Source organism: Puntigrus tetrazona, chromosome 3 (assembly GCF_018831695.1).
Source record: "Puntigrus tetrazona isolate hp1 chromosome 3, ASM1883169v1, whole genome shotgun sequence".
NCBI lineage: Eukaryota > Metazoa > Chordata > Actinopteri > Cypriniformes > Cyprinidae > Puntigrus > Puntigrus tetrazona.
Genome location: NC_056701.1, coordinates 15,557,829 through 15,585,009, shown reverse-complemented (window position 1 = coordinate 15,585,009; position 27,181 = coordinate 15,557,829). Strand labels below are relative to the sequence as shown.

At 38.6% G+C, this 27,181-nt stretch overlaps 4 protein-coding genes across 5 annotated transcripts in view; 3 read left to right on the top strand and 1 right to left on the bottom strand.

Annotated features, from left to right (window-relative positions):
- Nucleotides 1–1,408, top strand: part of shmt1 (serine hydroxymethyltransferase 1 (soluble)) — a 5,788-nt gene extending 4,380 nt beyond the window's left edge. Inside the window, exons 9-12 of the mRNA XM_043233701.1 lie at nt 291–413; nt 513–629; nt 712–822; nt 914–1,408. Coding sequence (XP_043089636.1) covers nt 291–413; nt 513–629; nt 712–822; nt 914–1,086 — 524 coding nt within the window. The 3' untranslated portion in view covers nt 1,087–1,408. The remainder of the gene's footprint in view (nt 1–290; nt 414–512; nt 630–711; nt 823–913) is intronic.
- Nucleotides 1,409–1,608: 200 nt separating this feature from the next.
- smcr8a (Smith-Magenis syndrome chromosome region, candidate 8a) lies at nt 1,609–6,410 on the bottom strand. The gene is made up of 2 exons (XM_043233700.1): nt 3,892–6,410; nt 1,609–3,744 (listed from the first exon to the last, which is right to left on the bottom strand). Exons 1-2 carry the CDS (start codon nt 6,006–6,008, stop codon nt 3,297–3,299), a joined length of 2,565 nt encoding a protein of 854 aa, XP_043089635.1. The 5' UTR covers nt 6,009–6,410; the 3' UTR covers nt 1,609–3,296.
- A 66-nt stretch (nt 6,411–6,476) lies between these two features.
- On the top strand, nt 6,477–14,516 carry top3a (DNA topoisomerase III alpha). Of its 2 annotated transcripts, none has more exons than XM_043233699.1 (19): nt 6,477–7,189; nt 7,335–7,394; nt 7,474–7,547; nt 7,638–7,713; nt 7,807–7,915; nt 8,007–8,150; nt 8,224–8,394; nt 8,525–8,628; nt 8,743–8,817; nt 9,395–9,477; nt 9,573–9,780; nt 9,861–10,046; nt 11,032–11,161; nt 11,241–11,354; nt 11,445–11,610; nt 11,713–11,859; nt 11,960–12,082; nt 12,854–13,554; nt 14,115–14,516. In XM_043233699.1, the coding sequence occupies exons 1-19, from the start codon at nt 7,019–7,021 to the stop codon at nt 14,267–14,269; spliced, it is 2,997 nt and encodes a 998-aa protein (XP_043089634.1). In that variant the 5' UTR covers nt 6,477–7,018; the 3' UTR covers nt 14,270–14,516. The 2 variants fall into 2 exon arrangements, with proteins under 2 accessions (XP_043089634.1, XP_043089633.1); XM_043233698.1 differs by having other exon boundaries at nt 7,786–7,915.
- Nucleotides 14,517–15,066: 550 nt separating this feature from the next.
- On the top strand, nt 15,067–27,055 carry flii (FLII actin remodeling protein). Its single transcript, XM_043235010.1, has 30 exons — nt 15,067–15,223; nt 16,016–16,126; nt 16,226–16,297; nt 16,940–17,020; nt 17,233–17,318; nt 17,829–17,990; nt 18,129–18,232; nt 18,313–18,488; nt 18,682–18,839; nt 18,935–19,019; nt 19,154–19,301; nt 19,394–19,527; nt 19,616–19,828; nt 19,924–20,103; nt 20,195–20,277; nt 20,368–20,442; nt 20,540–20,623; nt 20,696–20,867; nt 20,954–21,058; nt 21,550–21,741; nt 21,858–22,046; nt 22,144–22,283; nt 23,617–23,818; nt 23,975–24,129; nt 24,216–24,276; nt 24,396–24,524; nt 24,606–24,712; nt 25,277–25,382; nt 25,466–25,531; nt 25,640–27,055. Exons 1-30 carry the CDS (start codon nt 15,161–15,163, stop codon nt 25,772–25,774), a joined length of 3,774 nt encoding a protein of 1,257 aa, XP_043090945.1. The 5' UTR covers nt 15,067–15,160; the 3' UTR covers nt 25,775–27,055.
- Nucleotides 27,056–27,181: the final 126 nt, after the last annotated feature.

Below are 27,181 nucleotides of genomic sequence, written 5' to 3'. Positions count from 1 at the left end.
GGCTAATTTAATACTATAGTCTAAATGTTTTTTTAAGGTGTTTAAATTTAAAAAGCAAATTTATCGTGACATATTTGTTAGTGCTTTTACTTTTTAGAAAAAAAGTCAATGACAACATATTGTTAATATTCCTGCTACCTGACCTCCTTAAACTGATTGCGGTTTCATTTAATTATATATTAAATAATTTACATCGTTTATTAATGTTATCACCTATAACAAATTGCTTATAATGACAACTGATTATCAGTGTTCTTGTTTTTTTTTTGTTTGTTTGATGTGATGCACAGGGGTTGCTGTTGCTCTGAAGCAGGCTCTGACTCCAGAGTTCAAGACCTATCAGTTGCAAGTTCTAGCAAACTGCAGGGCTTTAGCAGCCACCCTAATGGAAAAGGGCTACAAAGTTGTTACAGGTGAGCTTCTGAAGGATTTAATAAATTATATGTAATTGAAACCATTGTCTGAGGCTTACAGAGACTGGAAACAGTCACAGCGTTTGTTTTTATATCTAGGTGGCTCAGATAATCATCTCATCTTGGTTGATCTGCGTTCAAACGGAACTGATGGAGGAAGAGCAGAGAAAGTACTGGAGGCTTGTGCCATTGCCTGCAACAAGAACACCTGCCCAGGTGCAAATTTAATTGATTACAGCATGTTATCTTTTTGTGTTGCAACAGTCTAACCAATTATTTTCCAAAATGTACAATTAAGGCGATAAAAGTGCCCTGCGCCCCAGCGGCCTTCGTTTAGGGTCTCCGGCTCTTACATCTCGAGGACTATTGGAAGATGATTTTCGCAAGGTTGCTGAGTTTATTCACCGGAGTGAGTTTTATGCAATAATGTAACAAAAAAATAAAATAAATAAATACTGTTCTTGATATCATAATTGACAATATGTGTATCTGCCCTTTAGGCATTGAGTTGACATTGGAGATCCAAAGAAACATGAATCCTAAAGCAACTTTGAAGGAGTTCAAGGATGAACTGGCTCAAAATGAGAAGTACCAACTGAAAATAAGTGAAATCCGAAAGGAAGTCGAAGACTTTGCTGGAAAGTTCCCAATGCCTGGGTTGCCTGAGTTGTAATTACCGTTTTTCTAAATATTCGTGAAGATTTCTATTGATTTAATGAGCACAAAGGCTTGAATACCACTCAGCAGTCAACTGCAATTTTCACGCACCTCAGTGCCATGACTTCCCTTTCATGTAGATCATCAAATGATCTGTTTTTGACAACGCATGTAATTGGTTTCTCTAGTGTGTTCCAGTCGCGTTTTCTCATTTCTGTGGTAAATTTGCAGAATAAGGTGAAGTAAAGCTGTATACTTAAAACAGATCAACAGAGAAGAAAATGAGCACAATCATTTTTGTAAATGCAGTGCAAATAAAGCCTCAAATACTGTGTGAACATGTGACTAGACCCAGTGTATATTTTACACATTACTGTTACTATTTACTCTAACAAGCTGACATGTGTAAGTTATTACAAATTCAGAACGAGACAAATCACGTGCCTTTTACTATATAACAAAGGAAAGTAGGTTTTTGCTGCAGACAGACTATTTTAAAGGAGAAGTATGAGGCCATTTAAAAATGATGCAAAGCAGCTAAATCAGAAATAATTTAATGAAACTGAAGGCAGAGAAATTTCACAGTGGGCAGCAACTCAAAGCACACAGATGACCTTCAAAATGTACTCGACTTAACATCCATAAATATTTTAGCATGAAGAATATACCTCACCTTACCTCAGACAAGCTCACAATACTGTCTTAAAATAGATTTGTGTAAACTAGCAACAAAAATGCATGATTTAGACGAGCTACAGCAAACAAGATTTGTTCAGAAACGGCAAAAAGAAATTACCTTAGAATTAAATGTGTGTATGGTATGGCTTATTCTCAATTTACATTCAACAGACTCTGAAATTAAATGCTGAAAAATCTGTCTCTGACAAATCGTTACAGAGGCCAATAATTACTGGGTAGCCAAAACAACTTGATATTAAGACACACTTGCGATGAAACACAGCGGTGGCAGTCAAGATCTGTAATTTTGGACTACAACTGCCATCATGCAGTAGTGGGAATAACAATTACAGACAATGTATTTTGGCAACAACCACCATTATCTTTCATTTCATATCACTGCAACAGCCATTAGAATGAAGTGCCACTTCATCCAGTTACTCATGCTGACGCTGCTTGCACACAACTTGGACAACAATTTATATCCATTTTAAATATATCTAAAAAGGCTGAATAGCACAACACGTGAGATACAATGGAAGTGTCTATAAATCGCCACCATGTTTTGCAGTCATTACATTTTTGTGTTCCTCAAACATGCAGAAAAAACTTCTCCACAACGTGACAACTTACATGCAGTACATTCATTCACCTTATCACACAATTACATTAAAACACGAAGGGCAGTTGGCTCTATTTTTGTCTAACAAAGCCTTTAACCTTTGTTCATTTTTGTATTATGAAAAAAAAAAAAAAAAAATCCCTCAGATTTTATGTCCACTGGAGAGTGCAGAAGAAAGGATAATTCTGCGAATTTGCATGTTTTCCCTATATAATTAAGTAGTTTAGTGTATTAATTATTTCTAAAGCTTAAAAAGCAAGTGTTAAAAAGCTTATTACTGACCAATCTTTAAATCAGGTGTTAATTGAAATACATATAATGCTAATGCATTTTATAATGCCTGCATATTGAGGAGAAAGTGTATTATAAGATACTGTTCTGTTGCCACGCAAGTTAGTTTCTTTAACCTATGCTTCTGATTTTCATGCAGCAACAGATGCTTTGCTTGCGAAGAAAAAAAAAAAAAAAGCATCAATTATTAAATGGAATATCAGGACCAGATAAATTAAGCGGTGATTAGAGGCTCTCCCGCTGCTGTTCCCGTGGAGCTGTAGCTGTCAATGAAAACAAGCATGTGACCACACGTAAATAAATAAGCCATTTCATATGGCTTCTTTTAAAACAACTGCTTGTGCTTGGTGAACAATGGTGAAATTTTGCTGAATCTTCATTTTATAGCTTCTTGTAAGGTCTTCCGACCACAAGAGGAACCGTTTTCTCCATTTACTGAAGACGGTTTGGCAATACATTTAAGTATGCAAATTCTAAACTAAACAAATAGTCAAGACCACAATTTGAAACAACCAGACGTTCAACCCGCTTCCTGGAAAGCTATTAACAAAAAATAAATAAATAAAGTGATTACATTCAATACATTTGGTCTCCTGATTTCATTGGGGTTAATGTGGAACAGATTGTGGACACATTCAGATTTTGTACAAATAGCTGGTGGTGTAATTAAAACAAAAAGACTGGTTGCCCCCCTTCGAGGACCCCTGAATGTAATGCTGCTTAATGAGCTCACTCAGGTACTGGACGATCTTACTCTCTTCCACAGTGTAGCCGAGCTGCAACAAGAATTTAGTCCTGCGCGATGCCACTGAGCCCTGGTCGTTGAAGTCCATGGGAAGGTGAATGTGATGGCAGAATGTATAAAGGAAGGCCTTGGCTGTAAGCTGAGTCAACATACCCTGAACATGGAGGAAGTAGGTGCTGCCACGTTTGATTTGAGTCCTGTGGTCTGCCAAATGGCTTACTAGCGTTCCTTTGTAGGGCGGACAGCGGAGGGTCTTGTTGTCACAGTCCAAAATGCTTATGTAACGGCTGTATCGATTCAAAGAGTGCAGAATGCTGGATCCAGTCGGGGAGGCAGCTCTGGAAAAAGAAAACAAAAAAAGGAAATGCCAAAAATAAATGAACATTGCACTTTTGGTCACTGATTTAAAGCACTGCAAGCATAAAAAAAACTGGCTGCTTTTGAAACTATGACATTTATTGATTGACTACAGGTCAGCTACATACCTCTGCAATCCAATAAGTTTCCATCTCTGCAGGTCAGTAAGCTGAAATGGTGATGAAAGCCACGGTTGGACGGTTTCGCCATACTTGCCCAGATTGGGAACGAAAATGAACAAAGCACTGACTAACTTCCTCACTGTGCCTTCGTCCACCCCTAAAATAACGAGCGTACGGCCACTCAGAAGACAGAAAATGGCTTGCTGAGCAAAAGGATATTGCCTGATGAATCGAAGGGCACTGTGGCCAGCTTTCTTCTTCTGCTTTAGCGTCAGCGCACTGCCGTAGGTGAACGGAGACACTGCCCGGTCAGAGCTGGTGGAGGCACTCATGAAGCTTGTACTGTCAGAGACATCTTCTATATTAATTTTTGCCACCTCCTCAGTGTTTAGATCAGAAAATGTCAGTCCCATGTTTGGGCTTTCTGCGAGGGCTGACTCTTCCAAAATGTAGTCCATCTGTAAGGCAGGGTCTCCCTGAAGAAGAGACAGAGGTTCTTGGTTCACCACTGTATCACCACAGCACTCCTGAGCAAGCTCAGGTAAAGGTTCCTCAAAAATGAAACCGTCCTGTCCGATACAGCAGGCTGCATCCATCGGGACTAGATTCCCATCAGTAATCCTTTTCGGGACAGAGCTGGATGCATTGTCAGATGGGGATGTGATGGATACCTTGTTCTTTCGTTCCAAACCATCAAAGTAATTTGCCTGCAGACTGGAAGGACTAACACCTCCAAAAGCCTCAATGCTCTTGTCGCTACTAAAACTCCCTTTGGTCTCCGTGTCAGCAGCCTCTGAGGTTTCCTGTGTAACATCAGATGTGCTGGACTCGGGAGGCCCTTCCATAGACTCCACCCCTGGCTTAATGTGATCTACATCTATGCAAGTGGTGTACGAATCGAGACTCAGAGGCTCGCCAGATAAGTTCAGAATGGGGATAGTTGGATTGTTGGAAGAAAGGCCGAAGTTCTTTAAGGTTCTTCCATACTCCCAGTCGCGTTCAGGTTCGAAGAGGAAACTAGTGACTCTCTGTTTGTTTAGAAGAGCCCTGTCGATCTGGCCTGTGTAAATAAGGCACAGATCTCCTCGAAATGACTTCTCAATTATGTTTAGTTGCTCTAGAGTTTGGTGGAAAAAGCTGGCATCGCAGAGTTCTTCCATCGTTTTCAATCGCTTATCAAAGCATTTTGCAGATTTGGCCTTTATGAGCTGAGGCGTGTAAGAGGACTTTCTACTCTCCCTTTCGGTTTCCACAGTCTCATCTGCAGTGTCAGAATGATTACTATTTAGTGCATCGTCTGTTACTCTTGTGTCGGCTGGTTTCTCAGGCTGTACAAAATCTATATCTTTCTTTTTCCTGGAAGGATAAGATGTTATTTGCCTCAGCAGATCTTTGTGTTCATAGATGGACTTCTCCACATTGGCTAATTCATTGGCCTTCTCAATAGCTTGTGTGGAGTAACAGCCATTGTTCATTTTCTGAAGCTCAGTTTCTCTGTGCAGCACTGATCTAGTGTACTCCAGGTCTTTCAGTTTCTTTTCCAGTTCATTTGCGAACGCTTTCCTGTTGCCCGATTTAAAAAATTCGGAAGCCTTGGAAAACTCGGACGACATTTCTTGAAACTGATGCATGATCTTCCTTTCGTCTGCGGAAATGTAGGCCATGCAAAAGGGGCGCACAAATCCACGAGCCTCCAAGTCGTACAGCGTCAGATGATGGACGTACGCAAACGCCCCTTCCTTGGAATCACCCAGGACAACCTTTGAGTCCTCCACAAAATTAAGCTTTGGGTAGTTGCTGCCAGGAGGATGTCCAACAAAGGACGCCTGGTAGTCCACAGACATGATGCGAAGTGAGAAGTAGTTAAGGTCAAATGTCCCACAAACTTTGGGATCATTGGGAATGGTGAGTAAAGGCTGTGGACCGACCTGTTCTGAAAATTCAGAGATGAGTATGAAATCCTTAGAGAATTTCGCATAGGATGTCTTCGTCCAGGGATTTGCATTGGCAGCATGAGCAAACAAAGGCACAGAAAACTCCTCTGGAAGTGAGCATGGATCTGTGAAAGAGTCCCCAAAGTCATCTTCTTTGGTAAAAGCCACCACATCTGGTGAGCCAATCATGTTCTCGGGGTATATAGAGAGACATCAGCAGAAATACCCTTCCATGCTCAGTATCTAAATCGATGAAAACACAATATTTCACAGAGGCATCATTTTAAAAACACAAATTATAAATACGCGATGCACGGAGGACTCTCTGCCTTTGCAGCACGACTGGTTTTAGTCCACTGAACCCAGATCACGATCTGATATACATGAGCTTGAAGACGATGCTATCCAGCCTGACAGACCTTTGTCGTCACCTGCCATAAATCTCATACATCTATCAATCGTCGCCGCTAACATAAACCTATTTATAATCCGGCATCTATACAACAAATCCAAACGAAGACACCGCTGTTACAATGTACTCCAGCTGCTCAATAAACTGACATCCTCTAACAGCAGCCATATTTAAACGATCGTAACCTTCCCATGTGACTATCCTGACGAGGAAGTAGATGTGTTTTAAAACCTAGAGAGCTCACTAGCTAGACAGCAGTTTAGGCAGGCTTAGTGAGCGGATTCGGAGAGCTCTGATGCTGCCTAAATGTGCTACCTAGGTATTTAACTAGGTTTTGAAACACAGAATGTTGCATTTGTTATGATGCGATGTCTGGTTGTTCAACGGGGAGACATTATATTTTATAATATATTATATCTTAATGTATGACAAGGCTCGTTATTATATTACATATACGCGGATTCACTGCTTTAACGTATTGTTATTTGTTGTTATTTCGCTGGGGAAATGCACAGCACCGCATCCTAAAGAGATTCTAACACATTGCTTTACGGTATTTTTACGACAATTCTCGTCAGGCGCCGGATTGGAAGTTGTTGCAGAGTTGATTCATCCGCTGTGTCCACTTTTTTTAAAACTTTAAAAGAGATTTTCCCCCCCGTTTAATCTGATGTCTTCTATCTCGGTTAATTTATAGGCTGTCAGGGTTTTATGCTATTCAACAAGCTTGGCTATTTTAATGTAACGCTCGGAGTATGCAGTGATCATGCGCTGCTAGTTCACAGTTATGAACGTTTTGTTTAGGTTACTAAGGGTGACAATTGACAGTCGATTTTATAGACAAATATCTGTAAGCATGATAAGGCGCACACAGATTAAGAAAGTGCTTTGCGTAGCTGAGAAAAACGATGCAGCTAAGGGCATAGCAGAGATCATGTCAACCGGGAGGTCGAGAAGAGTGAGTGCTGACTTATACAATTAAGAACTTTGGTCTATAATGTCAGATCTTTTAGTTGTCAAATTAGTTTTTTTTATTTCTATAGAACGTGTGTATTTTTATGTAATAGTGAGCATTACTGGTAATGAATCTTTTTTTTTGACAGAGAGAAGGCTACTCTGTTTACAACAAAATATATGAGTACGACTACCACCTGTTTGGTCAAGTAAGTACGTTTTAGTTAATAACTATACGCAAGTGGCATATATAGTCTTTATTTGATCATAGTGTTTGTTTGTTCACAGAATGTAACTGTAAGCATGACATCTGTATCAGGACATCTCTTAGGTCTTGAATTCAAAGCTCCCTTTCAGAAATGGTAAAAAGCTATATTTATGTCTTTGATGATAGTCTTTGGGGATACAGTTTAAATATTCGGTTAAACTTGGTCATGTGGTCTGTTTCACAGGCATAGTTGTAATCCAGTCCTGTTGTTTGATGCCGAAGTGGAAAAGTACTGCCCTGAAAACTTCATACCCATCAAAGTATTGATTTTTTTTTTATTCACTCACTTAGATTTTTTTTTAAATGCAAGCTTGTATTTTATACTTTAAAAGCTATGTACTTACATTATCCAGAGGACTTTGGAGAGAGAGGTAAGACAGTGTCAAGCTCTGGTCATCTGGACTGATTGTGACAGAGAAGGAGAAAATATCGGCTTTGAGATCATTGATGTTTGCAAAGCAGGTACGTGTAGTGCATCATGGTTCTAGTTATTCACTGTGCCGGTGCTGTATGTTTCTAACGCCCTTTTAACATGGGATATCTTTTAATTAAGTGAAGCCAAACGTTCAGGTCTTCCGTGCACGGTTCTCCGAGATCACCCCGAACTCCATAAGGAGAGCCTGTGAGACCCTTACTGAGCCAGATATCAACATCAGTGATGCGGTGGACGTCAGACAGGAGCTGGATCTCCGCATCGGTAAGCAGCTCAAAATAAAAGAGAACATAAACACAAACTACCATGGTTAGCGTATGTACATTGTGTCTCTCAGGGGCATCATTTACCAGGTTCCAGACATTGCGCTTGCAGAAGATATTCCCAGAATCGCTCTCTGATCAGCTCATCAGTTACGGCAGTTGTCAGTTCCCGACCCTTGGCTTTGTAGTAGAGCGGTTTAAAGCCATTCAAGCCTTCATCCCTGAAACTTTTTTTAAAATCAAAGGTATTCTGCATATTATTAAAAAAAAAAACACTTCATAATTTATATTTTTGAACAAAATACTACAAGTACTTTGCAGTGTCATCACTGTTTGTGTGTTTTATTGTCTGAATGTGAAATTTCTGCTTGATAGTTGTCCATGAGCCAAATGAAGAGGAATCCGTTGAATTCAGCTGGAAAAGACATCGTCTTTTCAATCACACAGCATGCCTTGTGCTGTATCAGATGTGCATGGAGGCGTGTGCTTCTAACTTACCTTGTCAAAAACCCTTTAAAAAACATTTCTATGCGCTGTTCGTTTGTTATTATGGCATCATAAATTTTTGGTGTTTGGTTTTAATCTTTTCTTAGGACCCAATGGCAAAAGTGATATCTGTAACAAGTAAACCAAAAAATAAATGGCGACCTCTGCCCCTTGACACTGTGGTAAGTAATTTAGAGCTTGACAGATTTTATACTTAAAAAATTGGAAATAGGGACAAACGTATGTTGACACTCATATACGTAGACGGCACATACAGGCACTACCATTCAAAAATTTGAGTTTAGTAAGATCTTTTCAATGTTTTGAAGGAAATCTCTTATGCTTGACCAGGTTGCCTTTTTATGGCCAAAATAAAGTAAAAATAGTATTATTGTGAGATATTACTATTTAAAATAACAGTTTTCTATTTAATTTTGTTTCTATATTTATTTCCAAGTTATTTTTACTAACACCAAACTTTTAAATGGTAGTCTACATTTGGTCATTATAGTGTATGTTACACAACTACACACAAAATGGTAAATATAGACAAATTTGACAGTTTTGTGTACACAATGGTAATTAGCTACTAAAGTTAGTATAGCTTGTATATTTATGAGCGACCTGCACCAATTAAGACCCAAAAATGGGTACTTGTGCTGCTGCATGAGTTAAGTGTGATCAACAGCTTAAGCAGTGAGAAATAATATATTTGTTAATACTATATAATAATATATTTGTTTTAATTTCTTTCTCCAGGAACTTGAAAAACTGGCTTCAAGAAAACTGAGGATAAGTGCCAAAGAAACCATGAAAATTGCAGAAAAGCTTTACACTCAAGGGTATGCTAAAGGTTATTTCCTCCACGTGTCCGTGGTCTACAGCTACAATTGTCTGTTGTGTTCCTTCACAAATCAGCCTTTCTGGTTCTTTCCAGGTTCATCAGTTATCCTCGTACTGAGACCAACATGTTTCCACAGAACCTGAACCTAACCACGCTGGTTGAGCAACAGACACAAGACAACGAATGGGGAAATTTTGCTCAGCGCATTTTGGACAGCGGTGGGCCCACACCTCGAAATGGAAACAAATCGGATCAGGCCCATCCCCCCATTCACCCCACCAAATACACCCACAGCTTACAGGTGAGCGGAATCCCAGTTCGGACAATAACTGGTACCAAGTTACACAACGACAGTGTTTTAATTATTTTTCTTTTTTAAAGGGAAATGAAAAGCGGCTCTATGAGTTCATTGTACGTCACTTCTTGGCCTGTTGCTCCAAAGATGCTCAGGGACAAGAGGTTACGGTTGAAATTGAAATAGCTGAGGAGAGATTCTCAGCGAGTGGACTGACGATCATTGCTCGCAATTATCTGGAAGTGTACCCTTACGACAAGTGGTACAATAAGGTTAATACTCTTCAAAACATAACACATTTTATTGTTTTTAGCTAAGAAAGGTATTATCATCTCACATTAGTTTATATATAAATATAGTCAGGTTAAATAAATTGTCAGCTCAGAAATAGAAGTACATCTTTCTCATATTCATGCAAAAAAGTTTGAATAAGGAAAGCAGTAACTTTGCCATGATACCCTTCTTTGTGCAGGACTCTATTTGTTCCATTTAGTTTTATTAGTTTATTTATCAGGAAAATCGTTTTCAGCCTGTGCATGTCCACTCCCAAACCTTTAGAAAAAAAAGTTCATGCTCAGGATTTTTTTTGTGTTGTTAGGATAATATTTGGCCGAGATGGAACTATTTAAAAATCTGAGGGTGCAAAAAAAATCGAAATACTGAGAAAACTACCTTAAAGTGGTTAACATTAAGTTCTTAGCAATGCATATTATTAAACAGAAATTATTTCCAGTTGGAAATTTACAAAATATCTTCATGGAACATGATTTTTACTTTATATCCTGATGATCAGCAACCCATCAGTTAGAATTATGGCTTCAGTTTCTACTATGAAGCACTGATGGACTGATGCCCTTTTGAAAGTTGTTTTAAACCATTTAAACAATATATATTTTTTTTGGCCTCAAATTATGTCACATCAGTTTGTTCTTTGCTTCCATTTCAACAAAGGGTTAATTCTCCCTTTCTGTCATTACTCACCTTCATTTCATTCCAAACTGGCAAGGATTCCTTTCATCTTCAGAACACAAATGAAAATAGTTTTGGTGAGCTTTCTGACCCTCCTTAGACAGCAAAGCAACAGCAATGTTCCCAGGTCCAGAAACCTAATAATAAGGACATCGATAAAATAGTCAGTGGTTCTGAATAAGGTCATTTTATGAACCTACGAGAATACTTTTTTAAATTTGTGTATAAACAAAAGGTCTTAAGGGTCTGGAATGATAATACCCTTTAAAGTATTATTATTCTCCACAGGTTATTCCATTATATACGGCTGACACCACGTTCCAGCCCACAGCGATTGAGATGGTGGAAGGACAGACCAGCCCACCACAGCTTCTGACGGAGGCCGATTTGATATCGCTTATGGAGAAACATGGCATTGGTACTGAAATCTATCAGTCCGGTTTTGTATCTTTTTACAACATCCGTTATGCGACATTCAGTTTGACTTGTTGCTGCAGGCACCGATGCTACACATGCTGAGCACATTGAGACCATAAAGAGTCGCATGTACGTGGGGCTGACGGCTGACCAGAGGTTCCTTCCTGGAGAACTTGGCATGGGTCTCGTTGAAGGTAACAAGATCGGCACAATGCTAGTATTGAAGTCTTTAAAGCGTGTTAATATCTGTTATTTGCGTGAAAATGAGTGTGACATTGTTTCAGGGTATAACTCAATGGGGTATGAGATGTCTAAACCAGATCTGAGAGCGGAGCTGGAGGCTGACCTTAAACTTGTGTCAGAGGGCCGAAAGGACAAAGCCTCTGTCCTCAGTTATCATGTGGCCAAATACAAGGCTGTTTTTATCGAGTCCGTGAGGAAGGCAAAGAAGTGAGTCTGAATGTAGCACTGCAAAGGTCAATGAGATCTACAGCTCTGCTTTTGTTTGCTCCAGTTACATTTTACATAAAAAATGTGCAATATTTTCTGCAGATTGGATGAGGCTTTGTCAAATTATCTGGGCCCTGCTCAGGAGATCACTGAACAGGAGCAAGGACAGATGGAGATACCATTACCAGTGCGAAAGTGTCCACAGTGTAACCGTGACATGGTGCTGAAGAAGAAGAAAGACAGCACAAGGTGAGACAACACCGTTATTATATTTGAAACGCAAATGGATTGTAGTTTATTCATTTGTTTTTGTGCCTTATAATCACTTTTTTTATTTCACTGTGTGCAGGATGTTTCTTTCATGTATGGGATATCCAGCCTGTAAAGCAGCCGTGTGGTTTCCTGACACAGTTTTGGAGGTCAGCAGAGACGAGAGCATCTGTCCAACTTGCCGTCCACATCCAGTGCATATGTAAGGATTGTTGCTTAGTGGTCATTTTAATATTTTGAATCATTCACAGCAATGTTCAAAAGTTTGGATTCCGTATGTTTTTTTAATGATACTTCGATACAGCTTTAAATTGATCAAAAGTGACAAAGACATTCACAATGTTACAAAAAATTATGCTTTAAATAAACACTGTTCATTTGAACTTTCTGTTTATCAGAAAGTCTGATATATCAAAACAGAAATCAGTATATTAAAATGGTTTCTGAAAATCTTGCTGATTTGAAATAAGCTTTGTCAACACAGAAATTAATTACATTTTAAAATTTATTAAAATATATTTTAAATTGTAATAATGTTTCACGATATTACTGCTTTACTGTACTTTCAAAACACAGAAATCATGCTGACCCCAAACTTTGAACAGTATTGTATTCTCGGTAACATTTTTTGCAATATCTTATGCTGTATCTAATATAAAAAAATACACTGAATAATTCTTTTACAGCACTTAAAAATTATTTCTATCTATATTAATTGTGCAAATTAACTTAATTTGTAAAATGTTATTTTATACTATAAATGAACATAAATTATCAACATACTTCAATATAATTATAAATTAACGATAACCTAGATTAATAAATGTTTGAACATTTGTTAGTTCATGATTTCTACCATATTAACTAATGTGAACAGAATTACGCTAAAATATTGTGTGCAAAACGTTTTTAATAAGAATTAATACATTCATTTAAAATAATGGGGTTTTTTTATTCATAATGTCCTTGACAGGCTGAAGTTTAAATTCAAGAGGGGAAGTTTGCCACCTATGATGCCCCTTGAATTTGTTGGATGCATAGGAGGATGTGACGAGACTCTCAGAGAGGTCTTAAACTTGAAATATATCCGAGGAGGAGAAGCAGATTCGGGCTCTCGGGCCCACAACGGATCTGGATCAAATCAGAATCACATACCTAGAACCAACTCTGTACCTCCACCCAGGGTTACGCCTCCAGCACCCCGTCCCCCAGCCAGTCTGCCACCTCCACGGGCAGCACAACCACCTGCTTCAGCCCAGGGCGGTGCCATTGTATGTAACTGTGGACAGGATGCCATTCTTCTCACGGTTCGCAAAGAGGGACCCAATCAAGGCCGTCAGTTTTACAAGTGTAACACGGGAGACTGTAATTTCTTTCTGTGGGCTGATCAGCAGGCTGAGCAGGCAGCTCCTGCAGGGAGTAGAGGACCCACGAGTCAGAATTCACAACCTCCCAGGCCCTCAATTGGATTTGGGAATGTACCTCAGCAGAGGCAAAACGGCAGAGGATCTGGAGGTGATGATGGTGAGACCATGTGTAACTGTAATGAGCCTGCGGTGACCAGGACCGTCATGAAAGATGGGCCAAACAAGGGGAGAATGTTCCACACCTGCGGGAAACTGCGTGACCAGCAGTGTGGGTTCTTCCAGTGGGCGAACGAAAATGTGGCTCCAGGTATAAGGCCTGTCTATAATGTTTTGCACTGAAACTTTATACACGGTACAGGGGGAAAATAAGATCAGAATAGGTTGAATAGGACCATTCATACATGGACTGCTGTTCAGATGTTTGGAGTAAGATTATTTTAAAACAAATTAATATTTCATTCAGCAAGGGATTGATCACAAAGTTTGACATTTAAAGACATTTGTAACGTTACAAAAGATTATATATTTCAAAAACGTGGTGTTTTTACGCTTCCTGTTGATCAAAAATCTTGAGCATCAAATTAGCATATGAGAATGATTCCTGACTGAAATAATGATGCTGAAAATTCTGTTTGCCATCACTAGAACAAATTAATTTAAAAGCAAGTATTAAATGTATTTAGGTCAGTTTGCAAAATGTTGTCCACTTATTAAATTTTGCTACAGAATGAAAACAACATTGAAAATATTTAGCCATTTGTTTTTTATATGGTTTCAAAGAACTAAATATTTCAGTTGCCAATATTTTTTTTTTTAATATTGTCTTTTTTTTTTTGCTAATAATTTCCATTTTCTGCCACTTTTCAGCCACTGTTTTCTCTGGAGGGAATAGTGCCAGACCTTCAGGGAACAAAAAGACCAGCAGTACCTCAAACAAACCTCCCACTGCCAAAAGGCCGAGAACCTGTGGACTGTGTCATGAACCGGGTCACACACGGGTCACCTGTCCACAGGGCAGATGAAAAAAATGGTGCCTGCGATTTTTGTAAAAAGAAAAATATGTAAATGAAACTAATCTTATCATATGTTTAATATTTTTTACATTTATTATAAATGCTACTGTGTAAAATAAAGTTATTTTAAGTAAAACGTGAATTATTATGCATCATTTATTCTCATGATGTGTAAATTGTCTACTTATTGCAGTAGTTACAAAATCTGACATTTACTGTATACTGCATGCAAAATGTACAAATTAAAAGGTTTATCAAAAAAAAAATTTCTTAATACCATAACTGGTCACTTTTTACATTATTGTATTATTACGGTATGTAGTTTACGGTGAGTAGTGAGTAATACTAATGAACAATATGTGTTTTATGCAAGTTTTTTTTTCTATTGTTAGTCATATGATAGTTATGTTAATATGCAGTATGTGTAGTTTTTATAAATTGGCATTTACTTCTATTGTTAGTCATATGAGTTTTTTGTTTACATGCAGTATATGTAGTATATATATCCTCGTTTTTGAAGTTGCTTTGTAAAAGTGTTTTTGCTAAAAAGAAAGAAAATGACCAGTACAACTTTGAATGTTATAATGTGTTCCGGGATGCGAGGGGGCCTGTTCTTCCAGGAGAAGCGGGCAGCTAACCCATCATATTTTTGTCGAGGCATAGCAAATGATTCATTAATGAATCGGTTCTGACTCAACTGCAGCAGGGTGTAGCTTAGCACGGGCGGGTTTAACTAAGTCATTATTTTTTTCGAAGTGGAAAGAACTTTTTTTGTGTGAGTGGCTGGTATCGCTGAGCAGTTAGTGGGCTGTACTATGTGAGAGGGGGAGTGTGTTGCTCCACCAGCAGCCGCTGCCAAACAGAAATAGACTGCGACTGCTGCCATATCCTGAATTAGACATGGCCGCGACCGGAGTTCTCCCCTTTATCAGGGGAGTTGACCTAAGCGGGAATGACTTTAAGGTAAGACTTCTGCTTTGATACGTCTTTGTGTACTTGGTGTTGTAAATAAATCATCCGTTCAAACGAAGAAAGTGGTGTGGGTTAGATATCGTGTCAAAACAGATTGAGCTGGTGAGCTAGCAGCGCTAACGCTGCTAGCTTTATAGAACGCTGGGCGTTAGCTCGCGACTTGTCAAAATTTGTCGCGGTCAGTCAAACTGTGTGACAGCAAGGAAATAACTAGACGTTTTTTAGCATCTGATGTGTTGGTTGACGCTTTGTGACGCGTCTGCCCTCGATAAATGAACTGCGCTACTGACATGGGCTTTCAAAACATGTTGGAGCTGCTTCTTTTAGACGAAAGAGTTCAACATACCGTATCAGTATTTACATAAGAAAAATAACATTTAAGTATGTTAAGTTCAGAATTGTTTTACTTGCGTTCCTTAAGCAGTATTACACAGGCTCTCAAGTGTGTCAGTTCACCCGAGTAAATTTGTACTAAGACTCTGTCTTATATAAAGCCACTTCAGTCAGATCTGCTCATCTTGAGATGACTGTGAACAGCGTGCACGTTTTCTAGCCCAGTCTCATGTTGTTGCTATAGCAAACACACCCCATAATCTCTCTGAGATTTTGAAATGGCATAATTGACCTAGGTTTAGCTTGTGTTAGATTGAAGTGTAGGACTGTTCGGAAAATGACATCAGTGTAGCAGATCTGTCAAAAACTGCCAAATCATTAACTGACTCCTATGACTCATGAAGCTCAGATATGAGACTGCAATGCTTTTGTTTCTTCTGTTGAACGCAGGGGGGTTATTTTCCTGAGCATGTCAAGTCCATGACCAGCTTGCGATGGCTGAAGCTCAACAGAACTGGGCTTTGCTATCTTCCAGAGGAACTGTCTTCCCTGCAGAAACTGGTGATTGTCAAATCGCAAAGCTGAGTCACAGTTTTGTATTTTGCAATTAGACTGTCAACGCTCATTTTTGGGTCTTTTTGCTCTTTTGTGTAAAATCAGGAACATTTGTCTGTGAGTCACAACAGCCTGACGACGCTGCATGGAGAGTTGTCAAGTCTTCCCAACCTGAGGGTAATGTGAAGTATTTTGTAATACTGATGGCCACATGTTTCTCTGCCTACTTTTCAAGTAAATAATAATGCAACCGTTTACATATTCTACTGTTCAAAAGTTTTGGTTCAAGTTTGTTGTTGTTGTAGTTTTAAAAGAAGTTTATACTTTTATTCAGCAAGGATGCGTTAAAAATGGCAGTAAGAACATTTATAATATTTTAAAATATTTCTATTAATATTTTGTTTAATGTTTCAAAGTAATATTTTTCAAATAAAAGTCCTTTTGCATTTCTGTTTATCAAAGAATCATGAAAAGTATGGTAAAATGTTACTACTGATGATGATAATGATAATAATTGTTCTTGAGCACTAAATCAACATAGTGGAATGATTACATGACCCTGGAGACTAGAATAATTTAGCAATTAAATTTTGTAATCTCAGATAAAAAAAAAAAAAAAAAAAAAAAAGTGTTTTATCTAGTGTAAAATATTAAAGTACGCTCACTAAGAATTTGTTTAACCAAACATAAGACATCTTTCATCTTTTTTTTTTTTTTTTTTTTTTTTTTTTTTTTTTTTAAAGCTGTATTTTGAATTCTACTGTATTTATTTTCAATACTCAGAGCAGCGTGTAATCTGCCCTTGTTGTTTTGCTGTAGGCGGTTGTGGCCAGAGCAAACAACCTGAAAAACTCTGGTGTTCCTGATGATATTTTTCAGCTGGATGATCTTTCTGTGCTGGTATGTGGAGAATTACTTGCTGTTTATTTCTCTCTTGGGTGGATGAAGTATGCATCTCGGTTAAGTGCAAAATTACAGGCATTATTTAATTTTATGTGAACAGGTCTGTGTCTGTGTTATTAGTGAGACTATGAGACATTTGTTATGGATTATGTGCTACATTATGGTAAAAGATATGTGTGTTTTGATGTGTTCTCCCCTCTTCTTTTCAGGATCTGAGCTACAACCAACTAACAGAAATCCCTCGGGATTTGGAGAACTCCAGAAACATGTTGGTCTTAAACCTCAGTCACAATAGGTATGGTCTGTGTGTGTGTGTGTATATGTGTATGTGTATGTGTGTACAGTATTTTTTGCCCAGTAATAGCTAGACTGAGTGTTACCGAAGGAATGGAAAATAACGCCAGGTTCTTCAGACATGTTGAACTATTTTTAACTTCACACACCATTTTAGAAATGCTATGCACACGGCACAAGATGCTGAAAACCTAATAAAGAACCAATCAAGCATTCATCTATATCAGTTCTCAACCTTTTTACCTCCAAGGCCCTCACATTGTCCATAACTGTATTTGAAAGCCTCATGACATGTTTCTGATTTACTGGATAAGAATCAATGATAAGGAACATAATACATTTTAATACATTTTTCGGGTCTTTAGCATGAGAAAAAATATAAACATGCCAGTGGGATATTTACATGACTTTTCTACGTTCTTTGGTTATCGTCATAATGATTTCAACTGTGGATTTCTGTGAACACAAATGCAATCTAATATTCATTTCTGACGTTTCCTCTTTCTCACAGCATTGATAACATACCAAATCAGCTGTTCATTAACCTTACTGATCTGCTGTACCTGGACCTAAGTGACAATAACTTGGACAGTCTGCCTCCTCAGATGAGACGCTTGGTCCATTTGCAGACCCTCACGCTCAATAATAATCCGCTTATGCACGCACAGCTGAGGTAAGAAAGATGCTTTTTATTTGTTTAATTTCCATCTATGTACACCTATAGGAGGAAGGCTGCCTTCCTTTCAGATGACCTCACTGTGTTATCAGCATTGCCTCTGATAAACTTGCTTGTGTGCCTTGGTCAAAACAGGCAGTTACCTGCTATGGTGGCGCTTCAAACTCTTCATTTAAGAAACACTCAGCGTACTCAAAATAATATGCCCACAAGTCTGGAGGGCCTCACCAACCTAGCAGGTAGAGATCCAGGGGTGTTGCTTTGTATCAGTAAATTGCTACTTCTCCATGGATAATGAATCTTGTGTGCTTCTGTGTAGATGTGGACCTGTCCTGTAATGATCTGACTCGGGTTCCAGAATGCTTGTATTCGCTGGCTAATCTCAAACGGCTAAATCTGAGCAGCAATCAGATATCTGAAATGTCACTGTGCATAGATCAGTGGACCAAACTCGAGACGCTCAACCTTTCTAGGAATCAGCTCACATCCCTGCCTGTAAGTCCCTCATTGCGTTATAAAGTAAAACAGAGGAACTTTGCATTGATCAGATGTTGTTTGGCCTTAAAAGCGTTTTGTGCACGTGGGAGATAATGCTTCATCACATTAATAGATTTGTCATTCAGCTTACGTTGATCTATTTGATGACTCATTGCTAATATTGTCTCTCTTTGTTCTCTCTTTTTGTCAGTCTGCCATTTGCAAGCTGTCTAAGCTGAAGAAGCTGTATGTGAACTCAAACAAAATTGATTTTGATGGGCTTCCGTCTGGTGTGGGAAAATTGTCCAACCTGGTTGAGTTCATGGCAGCAAATAATAATTTGGAGCTCGTTCCAGAAGGGCTTTGCAGGTGAGAACTGACACAGTTCATTGGTAGTTTGACATCATTTATTAAAAAAAATAATGTATTGATGATGATAATGTGGCTTTTTGTTTTGCTTTTAGGTGTGGAAAATTGAAAAAGCTGGTTTTGAACAAGAACCGGCTTGTGACGTTACCAGAGGCCATTCATTTCCTCACTGACCTGGAGGTAAGAACTCTTAATACGAAGAAGGAAAATCTATATTTTTTTTCTTTTTATGTAATTGTAAGGCAACAAATGTTTATGCATATGTTAAAACCATTAGGGAATGCTGATTGATGTTGTTATTGGTTTTTTTTAAGGTTTTGGATGTCCGTGAGAATCCAAACCTAGTAATGCCCCCTAAACCAGTGGACAGGACAGCCGAGTGGTACAACATAGACTTCTCATTGCAGAACCAACTACGATTGGCTGGTGCATCTCCAGCCACTGTGGCAGCAGCTGGTGGAGGTGCAATATGTTTCTCTCTTGTGGTGGTGGTAGTGTTGACTCAAAGCATAAAATCTAACTGTGTATTATCATAATCTTTGTGTATCATGCAGGAAATAGCCCAAGAGACCATATGGCCAGAAAGATGAGGCTAAGAAAATGCAAGTACTCAGCCCAGGATGATCAGGCTAAACAGGTGCTGAAGGGAATGTCAGATGTGGCTCAGGAGAAGAACAAATCCATTGAAGTAAGGGTACAGCAGAGCTCATGGCGGAATCTTTATAATTGTACGTGTCCAGACGTTCCTGGTCTTCATGTGTCTTACTATCTTTTAGGAGAATGGAGACTTGAAATACTCTGATCTGAAAACCAAACGATGGGACAAGAACCTGGAGAAACCGCAGCTGGATTACTCTGAGTTCTTCTTGGAGGATGTGGGCCAGATCCCTGGTGTCGCGGTTTGGCAGATAGAAAACTTTATACCCATCCAGGTGGACGAAGCCTTCCATGGAAAGTTCTATGAGGCAGACTGTTACATTATTCTCAAGGTTAGGCCTTTTCCCCCCTCATGTTCCTTAAATGTACTGTAATTTACATATTGTTTTAATGAGATCTGCAACCCTTCTTTCATGCATTTCTACAGACGTTCTTAGATGACAATGGAGCCCTGAACTGGCAGATCTTTTACTGGATCGGGCAGGAAGCGACCCTTGATAAGAAAGCCGGCTCTGCTATCCACGCTGTCAATCTCCGTAATTATTTGGGTGCTGAGTGCAGGACTATCAGAGAGGAGATGGGAGACGAGAGTGAAGAATTCACTGCAGTTAGTAAAACAACCACTATTTTCTACAACAAATGATGTAGGTCTATTTTTGCATTATACACAGTTTTATTTCTGTGCTGTGTCATTTTAGGTGTTCAACAATGAAATTTCTTATATTGAGGGTGGATCTGCCAGTGGATTTTACACAGTAGAGGACTCTCAATACCCAACCAGGTGCCCTATCAAAAACAACACCCAGGACAGCCTATCCAGTACATCCTGGTCTGAATCGCTCTAATCCTGTTTGTTTTGTGTTTTGGGCAGGTTGTACAGGGTTTATGGGAAAAAGAACATCAGATTAGAATCTGTGCCTCTGAAAGCATCCTCACTCGACCCCCGGTGAGCTTCATGTACTTTTTGCTGTGTTGTGTGTTTTGACGGGAGTGATTTAGATGGGAGTGATCATGTTTCTTTTTCCCCTCTCTCTGATTTTAAGGTTTGTCTTTTTGTTGGACACCGGTCTTGAGATATTTGTTTGGAGAGGAGGCAATGCAACGCTTGGTGGGACTACAAAAGCAAGGTAAGATGCAAAACAAGCTATTTTCACCCAACTTGTGGTTCAGATTTGTAGTAGTGCTTATGTTATTTCTAGGTTATTTGCTGAGAAGATCAACAAAAACGAGAGAAAAGGCAAAGCAGAGATTACAACTTTGATGCAGAATCATGAACCTCCAGAGGTCTGGGAAATTCTTGGGGGACAGCCCGAGGAAATCAAGAAACATGTCCCAGATGACTTTAGTCCTGTTCGACCCAAACTTTATAAGGTCAGGGAGTGGTCTGTTATTTGTTGTGTATTCCTTTCCAAAACCATTATGTTGTAAAACTATTTTTTTCTTTCTTGGTCTGTTAGGTTGGTTTGGGCTTGGGATACCTTGAACTTCCTCAGATCAACTACAAACTCTCTGTGGAGCACAAGGACAAGCTCAAGTTAGATGTGGTTCCAGAGCAAAGATTGGTAATGCAGAGTTAAGACTGCTATGATTTGTCATTTTTATAAAGAAGTCTTAGATTAAGACTTAAGATTTAAGCAACTTAAAATTGAGTAGTATGTACACTGTCTTTCAAAAATTTGGGGTTAACAAGATTTCTTAAATAAATAATACTTTCTTTTAGACAGGATGCATTGAATTTATCAAAAGTGAAACATTTTGGTAACCGTATAAAAATTTGTAGCATTTCAAATTAATTAACATTAAATATGTTTTAGAGTTTATTAAAATATTTAAAAATCTGTTAAATGAGTTCTGTTATGAGTTGTACTTTTTAATTGGCCCTTAAAATGTGTCTTCGTTTCCACAAAATTATGAATAAAATATATTTTAGAATGTGTTAAATTAGACGGTAGTATTTAAAATGTTAAAAATCTTAATTTTAACTTCTTTTGTTTATCATGTACTTTTTCAATTGGCCTTTAAAACCCTTAACTGATGAAATATCTTGTTTTAGGTACAAGGCCTTTTGGACACTAAAGGTGTCTACATCTTAGATTGCTGGTCTGATGTCTTTATTTGGATTGGCCGTAAATCCCCACGACTTGTGAGGGCAGCTGCATTGAAACTGGGCCAGGAGGTTTGCAGTATGCTCCATCGGCCAAAACACGCTGTTGTCATCCGTAATCTGGAGGGCACAGAGTGCCAGGTAAAATTGACAAAATACAGCTATAAAAACACGTTATTTACTGTCAGTCTTAAAGAAAACCACATTACAAAAAAAAATCACTAATTCCTGTTATATTACCATGTTACAATAAACAGGTGTTCAAATCCAAGTTCAAGAATTGGGATGACGTGTTGAAGGTGGATTATACCAGGAATGCAGAGAGTGTGAAGCAGACTGAGGGCTTGAGTGGAAAGGTGAAGAAGGATGCAGAGCAGAAGGATCAGATGAAAGCCGACCTAACAGCTCTGTTCCTTCCTAGACAGCCAGCAATGCCTCTCACAGAGGTGAGACATGAATTAACAGCGCATTAAACAGCCCGACATGTCATCTTTCATCTGCTACATTTCTATAAAATTCATTTTTCATGTTTTTGGGTTACAGGCAGAACAAATGATAGAGGAGTGGAGCGAGGATTTGGATGGCATGGAGGGATTTGTTCTGGAGGGAAAGAAGTTCGCTCGTTTACCAGAGGAGGAGTTTGGCCACTTTTATACTCAGGATTGCTACGTATTCCTCTGCAGGTTGGTCAGAGAGTTTTACTAAAATTAACTGCAAAAATCCAGTGCTGAGATGGACCGAATAATGAGTGTTAAAGGGATAGTTCAGTAATTTTTAAGCATTTTTTTTTGTCAGCAGAAAATGCCAGGCCCTCTGCTGAAAATTCTCATCTGTGAGCGCTTGAGAATGCAATTTTTATTTTTTTTTTCCGTTGAGGCGCCGTGGCTGCTATAATATGAATGTCAGTTGAAGTAATGGAAGACACTGAGAATGAAATGTTTTCCCAAACATTATATTTCATAACAATAATATGGTAGTCCTGCAGATCCATCTAGTAAAGATATAAGTACTTGGAGACAAGCAATATTTTCTTCTTTGATGTTCAGCTGTAGTACAGCGTCCTGTCCCTCCTCTGCTGTGATTGGTTGGCTGACTAGAAAGCGACAGCGATGAGCACAGCATTTTACCCAAAGTTGAACATTCTTCAACTCCCAGCGGCGAGGAAAAAGCTTAAATGCTCAGGTCAAAATAGATGCTTAGCATTCTGCACGCTCCTGCCGTTTTAAAAGGGGATGCATGATAATCAGCGATTGCTATGTATTGCTCATCTTGTCAGTAAAGCCGCTTCTGTAATTACCGGGAAATGCCATCATGTGCGTAATTTCACATTGAGCAGCATTTACTACAAAGAGCAGCTGTTTACTGACGAGCCACGCAAATTCACGCTGATAAGTGAACATTTGCACAGCTTGTCAGTGAACAGGGGCTCTTTGTAGTAAATGCTGCTCAATGTGAAATTAGACAGCAAGGCTATTACCATTATCACGATGCACGCTTTGATCTGAACATAACACATTCTTGTTCTGTGTTAGCCGTGTCATACATTGTTTACGTTCGGATCAAAGCATGCACATACTTGATTCTCTTCAAAGTGTCTTTATTTTTTTCTTTGCTCACAAAGCATTCTCGTAGCTGCAAAAAATTATGGTTGAACCACTGATGTCACATGGATTATTTTAACAATGTCCTCACTACCTTTCTGGATCTTAATCATGGTAGTACTCTTGACTACGGTGGGTCAGAGAGCACTCGCATTTCATCAAAAATATCTTAATTTTTGAGGTCTTGCGGTTTTGGAACAACGTGAAGGTGAGTATTGACAGAATTTTCATTTTTGGGAGAACTATCCCTTTAACTAGGTGAAATCTTTAGACAAAACCTACATAGCACATCCTTTTTATTAAATATTATATTCATTGTACCATCAATTTATACATGCTACTGATTTGTACAAAAAAATACTTGAAAACTTTCATGTTTCAATATAATAATGGGATATTTGTGTGTGTGTTTCAGGTACTGGGTGCCAGTGGAGTATGAGGATGATCAGGAGAAAGACAAGGAGAAAGAGGGAGACGACGAGGACAAACAGCCTGAAGAAGACTTCCAGTGTGTGGTTTACTTCTGGCAGGGCCGAGAAGCCTCCAACATGGGCTGGCTGACCTTCACCTTCAGCCTGCAAAAGAAGTTTGAGAGCTTGTTCCCAGGCAAACTGGAGGTACCGCATGTTTGCATAGTTAATGTACATGTTATGAAATCTAACTTGATTGCGTTCATCCTGTTGCCCTGATAATGCAATATCCTGTGTGAGTATCCTCATAAATGTTATGAAGTTTAATCTGAAGAAGACGTCATCGTCCTGTGTATATTTCAGGTTGTCAGGATGACCCAGCAGCAGGAGAACCTTAAGTTTTTGTCACATTTCAAAAGGAAATTCATCATCCACAAAGGCAAGAGAAAGCTAAAAGTGGACAGTGTGCAGCCAAGCTTATACCACATCAGAACAAATGGAAGTGCGCTATGCACCAGGTAACTGTTATATCCTGCTAGCATGTTTTCATCCGCTATGCCTAAAATAAAATAATTTACATAAGTGGTGTTTTTTGTGTTTTTAGGACTATCCAAATAGCCACAGATTCCAGTAACCTCAACTCTGAGTTCTGCTTCATACTGAAGGTAAACATTTAATGTACTTTATACCACCTGACTGTGTTACGAATCTTCAAATATTCATAAAAGAACAAAGATCTGCAGTGGCTCGTTAACGGTTAATAACTCGCATGTTATATGTTTAGGTGCCATTTGAAAGTACAGACAACCAGGGAATAGTGTACACGTGGGTGGGCCGAGCAGCAGACCCGGATGAAGCTAAACTGGCAGAAGACATCATGAACACCATGTTTGATGACACCTACAGCAAGCAGGTTCGCACCGCGTTTGTGAAAAATCAAAACGTGCTCGTTACATCTCAACCCGTATTTACAATTTTGTTTTCTTTCCTTCAGGTGATAAATGAAGGAGAAGAGCCAGAAAATTTCTTCTGGGTTGGCATCGGCTCGCAGAAGCCATACGACGAAGATGCAGAGTACATGAAATACGCCAGACTGTTTAGGTGAGCATTTCATTTCCGTTTAAGTTACTTAAATACACTAACATTTATAAAAGTTTGGATCCTTTTTTGAGACCTTAGGATGAGTAAGGATGCATTTAAGTTTGATCAAAGCTGACAGCAAATACATTTATAATGTTGCAAAAGACTTCAAATAAATGTTATTTTGAACTTTTCAGAGAAATATAAAGGTTTCATGGGTTTCACAGATATTAAGCTGTGCGACTGATTATAATAAGAAGTGTTTCTTGAGCAGCAAATCATAAAAAGCATATTAAAATGATTATTTTCTGAAGGAAAATGTGACACTGGATGATGCTGAATATTCACTTTTAACATCACGGGAATAAGTGACACTTAAATCTCATTTTTCTCAATTTCTATTTAACAGTGTTATGGCTTATATTGTATTTGTGATCAAATGTAGCCATTTTAAGCTTAAAAAACCTAGCGTAAAATATTAGATGGTTTTGTTACTGCTTATCTTTTTTTTGTATTTTGCCATATGTGTAATACATTCAACCATATTTGAATGAAGGTACTAATAGCTTTTTCCTTTCGTCTCAGGTGCTCCAATGAGAAGGGTTACTTCGCGGTATCAGAGAAGTGCTCAGACTTCTGTCAAGATGACCTGGCCGATGACGACATCATGCTTTTAGACAACGGGAAAGAGGTAGAGTTTGGTGTTTGCAGTCAAACAGATTCTCTTGGCAGTGATTTCTGTTGCTGAGCTGTTCGTGTGCTCCGTTTTCTCAGGTTTACATGTGGGTTGGCACACAGACAAGCCAGGTGGAGATTAAACTGAGCTTGAAGGCTTGTCAGGTTAGTAGTGGTTTTTATTGTGTACCAGCACCTAGTTTTTATCTTCGCACACATTTGCGCTCAGGCCTTCCCGTCGCCTGCTTAACGTCCGTGTCCCCCTTCAATCAGGTCTATATTCAGCACATGAGGTCCAAGGATACAGAGCACCCCAGAAAACTGCGCCTGGTGCGTAAAGGCAACGAGCCTCACTGTTTCACCCGCTGTTTCCACGCATGGAGCGCCTTCAAGACCTCACCTGCATAAACCAGACTCACGCAGTCTGTCTGAATACAGTTTGAGCATTAGGGTTCAGAAAACACCACTCACATACATTTATGTGCACTGCATCACTCTCTTTAAAAAGCTCACATACATATATATTTGCTGTCTGAAGCAATATTATCGAATTTTATATTTATGTGTAGATTTAAAATCAAAGGAAGAGTCTAAATGATACAGCACTTGGGTAGTCGTTACCTTAAGAGATCAAATGCTGTATTCCTTTAAGGGATGTTTTAAGAAGAACATATCTGTTGAGGGAGAGTCTTCTTGTTCTTTTAACCATCTGGCTGCACAAGAGTTGTGAATTGTCATACCTGTTTACATTTACATTTTTCTAAATTGTGCAGCGGTTATTTTAAAGACAACTCCTTATATAATTTGTCTGGGTTATACGTTTTATTCTGTAGGTGCACGTCACATACTGCCAAAACTTTCAGTTTTTTAAAGCACAACACCTATGTCTGTTTCAGATAGCACCTAAACGTGATGCTGATTTGGTGCCTCACCAGATTTGTATTTTCTTTTTTTGCCTTTTGAATGTTTCTTTCCATTAGCTTGACCTGTTTTACTGCTTCACTGTTGGGGTGTTGACTCTGATGCCAATGCTGATGGAATAATGAATTGCACAGTTTGTGTGGGATGTATTTTCAGTTATTTACATGTCCAGAAGAGAATTTGTACTTTTATGCCCTCAAACCGCCCCGTACATCGATACCAATGCAGCAGATAACTGTGGAACCCAGTGATTTTTAATTAGAAGCGCAATCTGTAATTGGCAATCAAGTGGTAGTCGTACAACAGTCTAACCGTGATGGTTTTCACATATCAAAGCTGATTGAGCTATTTAGCTGACAGTTTCATTAATTACAGGTTGTGCTTTAAAAAAAAAAAAAAGGAGAAGAGAGTTTATGGTCCTGTATATGGACTACTTGATAGGTTTTTTTTTTTTTTTTTTTTTTTTTTTGAATATTTGTTGAACTTGGACAGGGGAAATTTGTTTAGCCAAGGAAATAAATATTCTTATTTTAATTATGCTAATCAAATTTGTTATGGCTGTCATAAAAGGGATTGGTACAGGTAAAATAGTTTTTTGCAGTTGATGGTGAGTTGCCCTGTTTTGTTTTGTTTTTTTGTCACTGCAGCTTTTTTGTCTGCATATATAAATGTATTTCTATGTGTACAAATATTTTCTGCCACTGATTTCACCTGCAGATGCTCTATTTATGTATTTTGTATTGAATAAAATTTCATCGCACATCTGTATTATTCTTGTGGAGTATTTTGCACTGTATGTACGCGTTAATGGTGTTGGAAAACTATTAGTGGTGTAACATGTATTTATATAAGTAAGGGCATGTTACTTTCGTCGGTTGTTCATAAAACAAAGGT

What these genes read in the sequence shown, in the direction of transcription:
- top3a (XM_043233698.1), top strand. Translation starts at nt 7,019, where the DNA reads ATGAACGTTTTGTTTAGGTTACTAAGGGTGACAATTGACAGTCGATTT. An exon ending in GAAAAGCTTTACACTCAAGG is followed by an intron (nt 9,478 to 9,572) that starts GTATGCTAAAGG and finishes GGTTCTTTCCAG; the next exon opens with GTTCATCAGTTATCCTCGTA. An exon ending in TGGCATGGGTCTCGTTGAAG is followed by an intron (nt 11,355 to 11,444) that starts GTAACAAGATCG and finishes ACATTGTTTCAG; the next exon opens with GGTATAACTCAATGGGGTAT.
- flii (XM_043235010.1), top strand. Translation starts at nt 15,161, where the DNA reads ATGGCCGCGACCGGAGTTCTCCCCTTTATCAGGGGAGTTGACCTAAGC. An exon ending in TGTCTTCCCTGCAGAAACTG is followed by an intron (nt 16,127 to 16,225) that starts GTGATTGTCAAA and finishes GTGTAAAATCAG; the next exon opens with GAACATTTGTCTGTGAGTCA. An exon ending in CTTATGCACGCACAGCTGAG is followed by an intron (nt 17,991 to 18,128) that starts GTAAGAAAGATG and finishes TGGTCAAAACAG; the next exon opens with GCAGTTACCTGCTATGGTGG.
- smcr8a (XM_043233700.1), bottom strand. Translation starts at nt 6,008, where the DNA reads ATGATTGGCTCACCAGATGTGGTGGCTTTTACCAAAGAAGATGACTTT. An exon ending in AAACTTATTGGATTGCAGAG is followed by an intron (nt 3,745 to 3,891) that starts GTATGTAGCTGA and finishes TTCTTTTTCCAG; the next exon opens with AGCTGCCTCCCCGACTGGAT.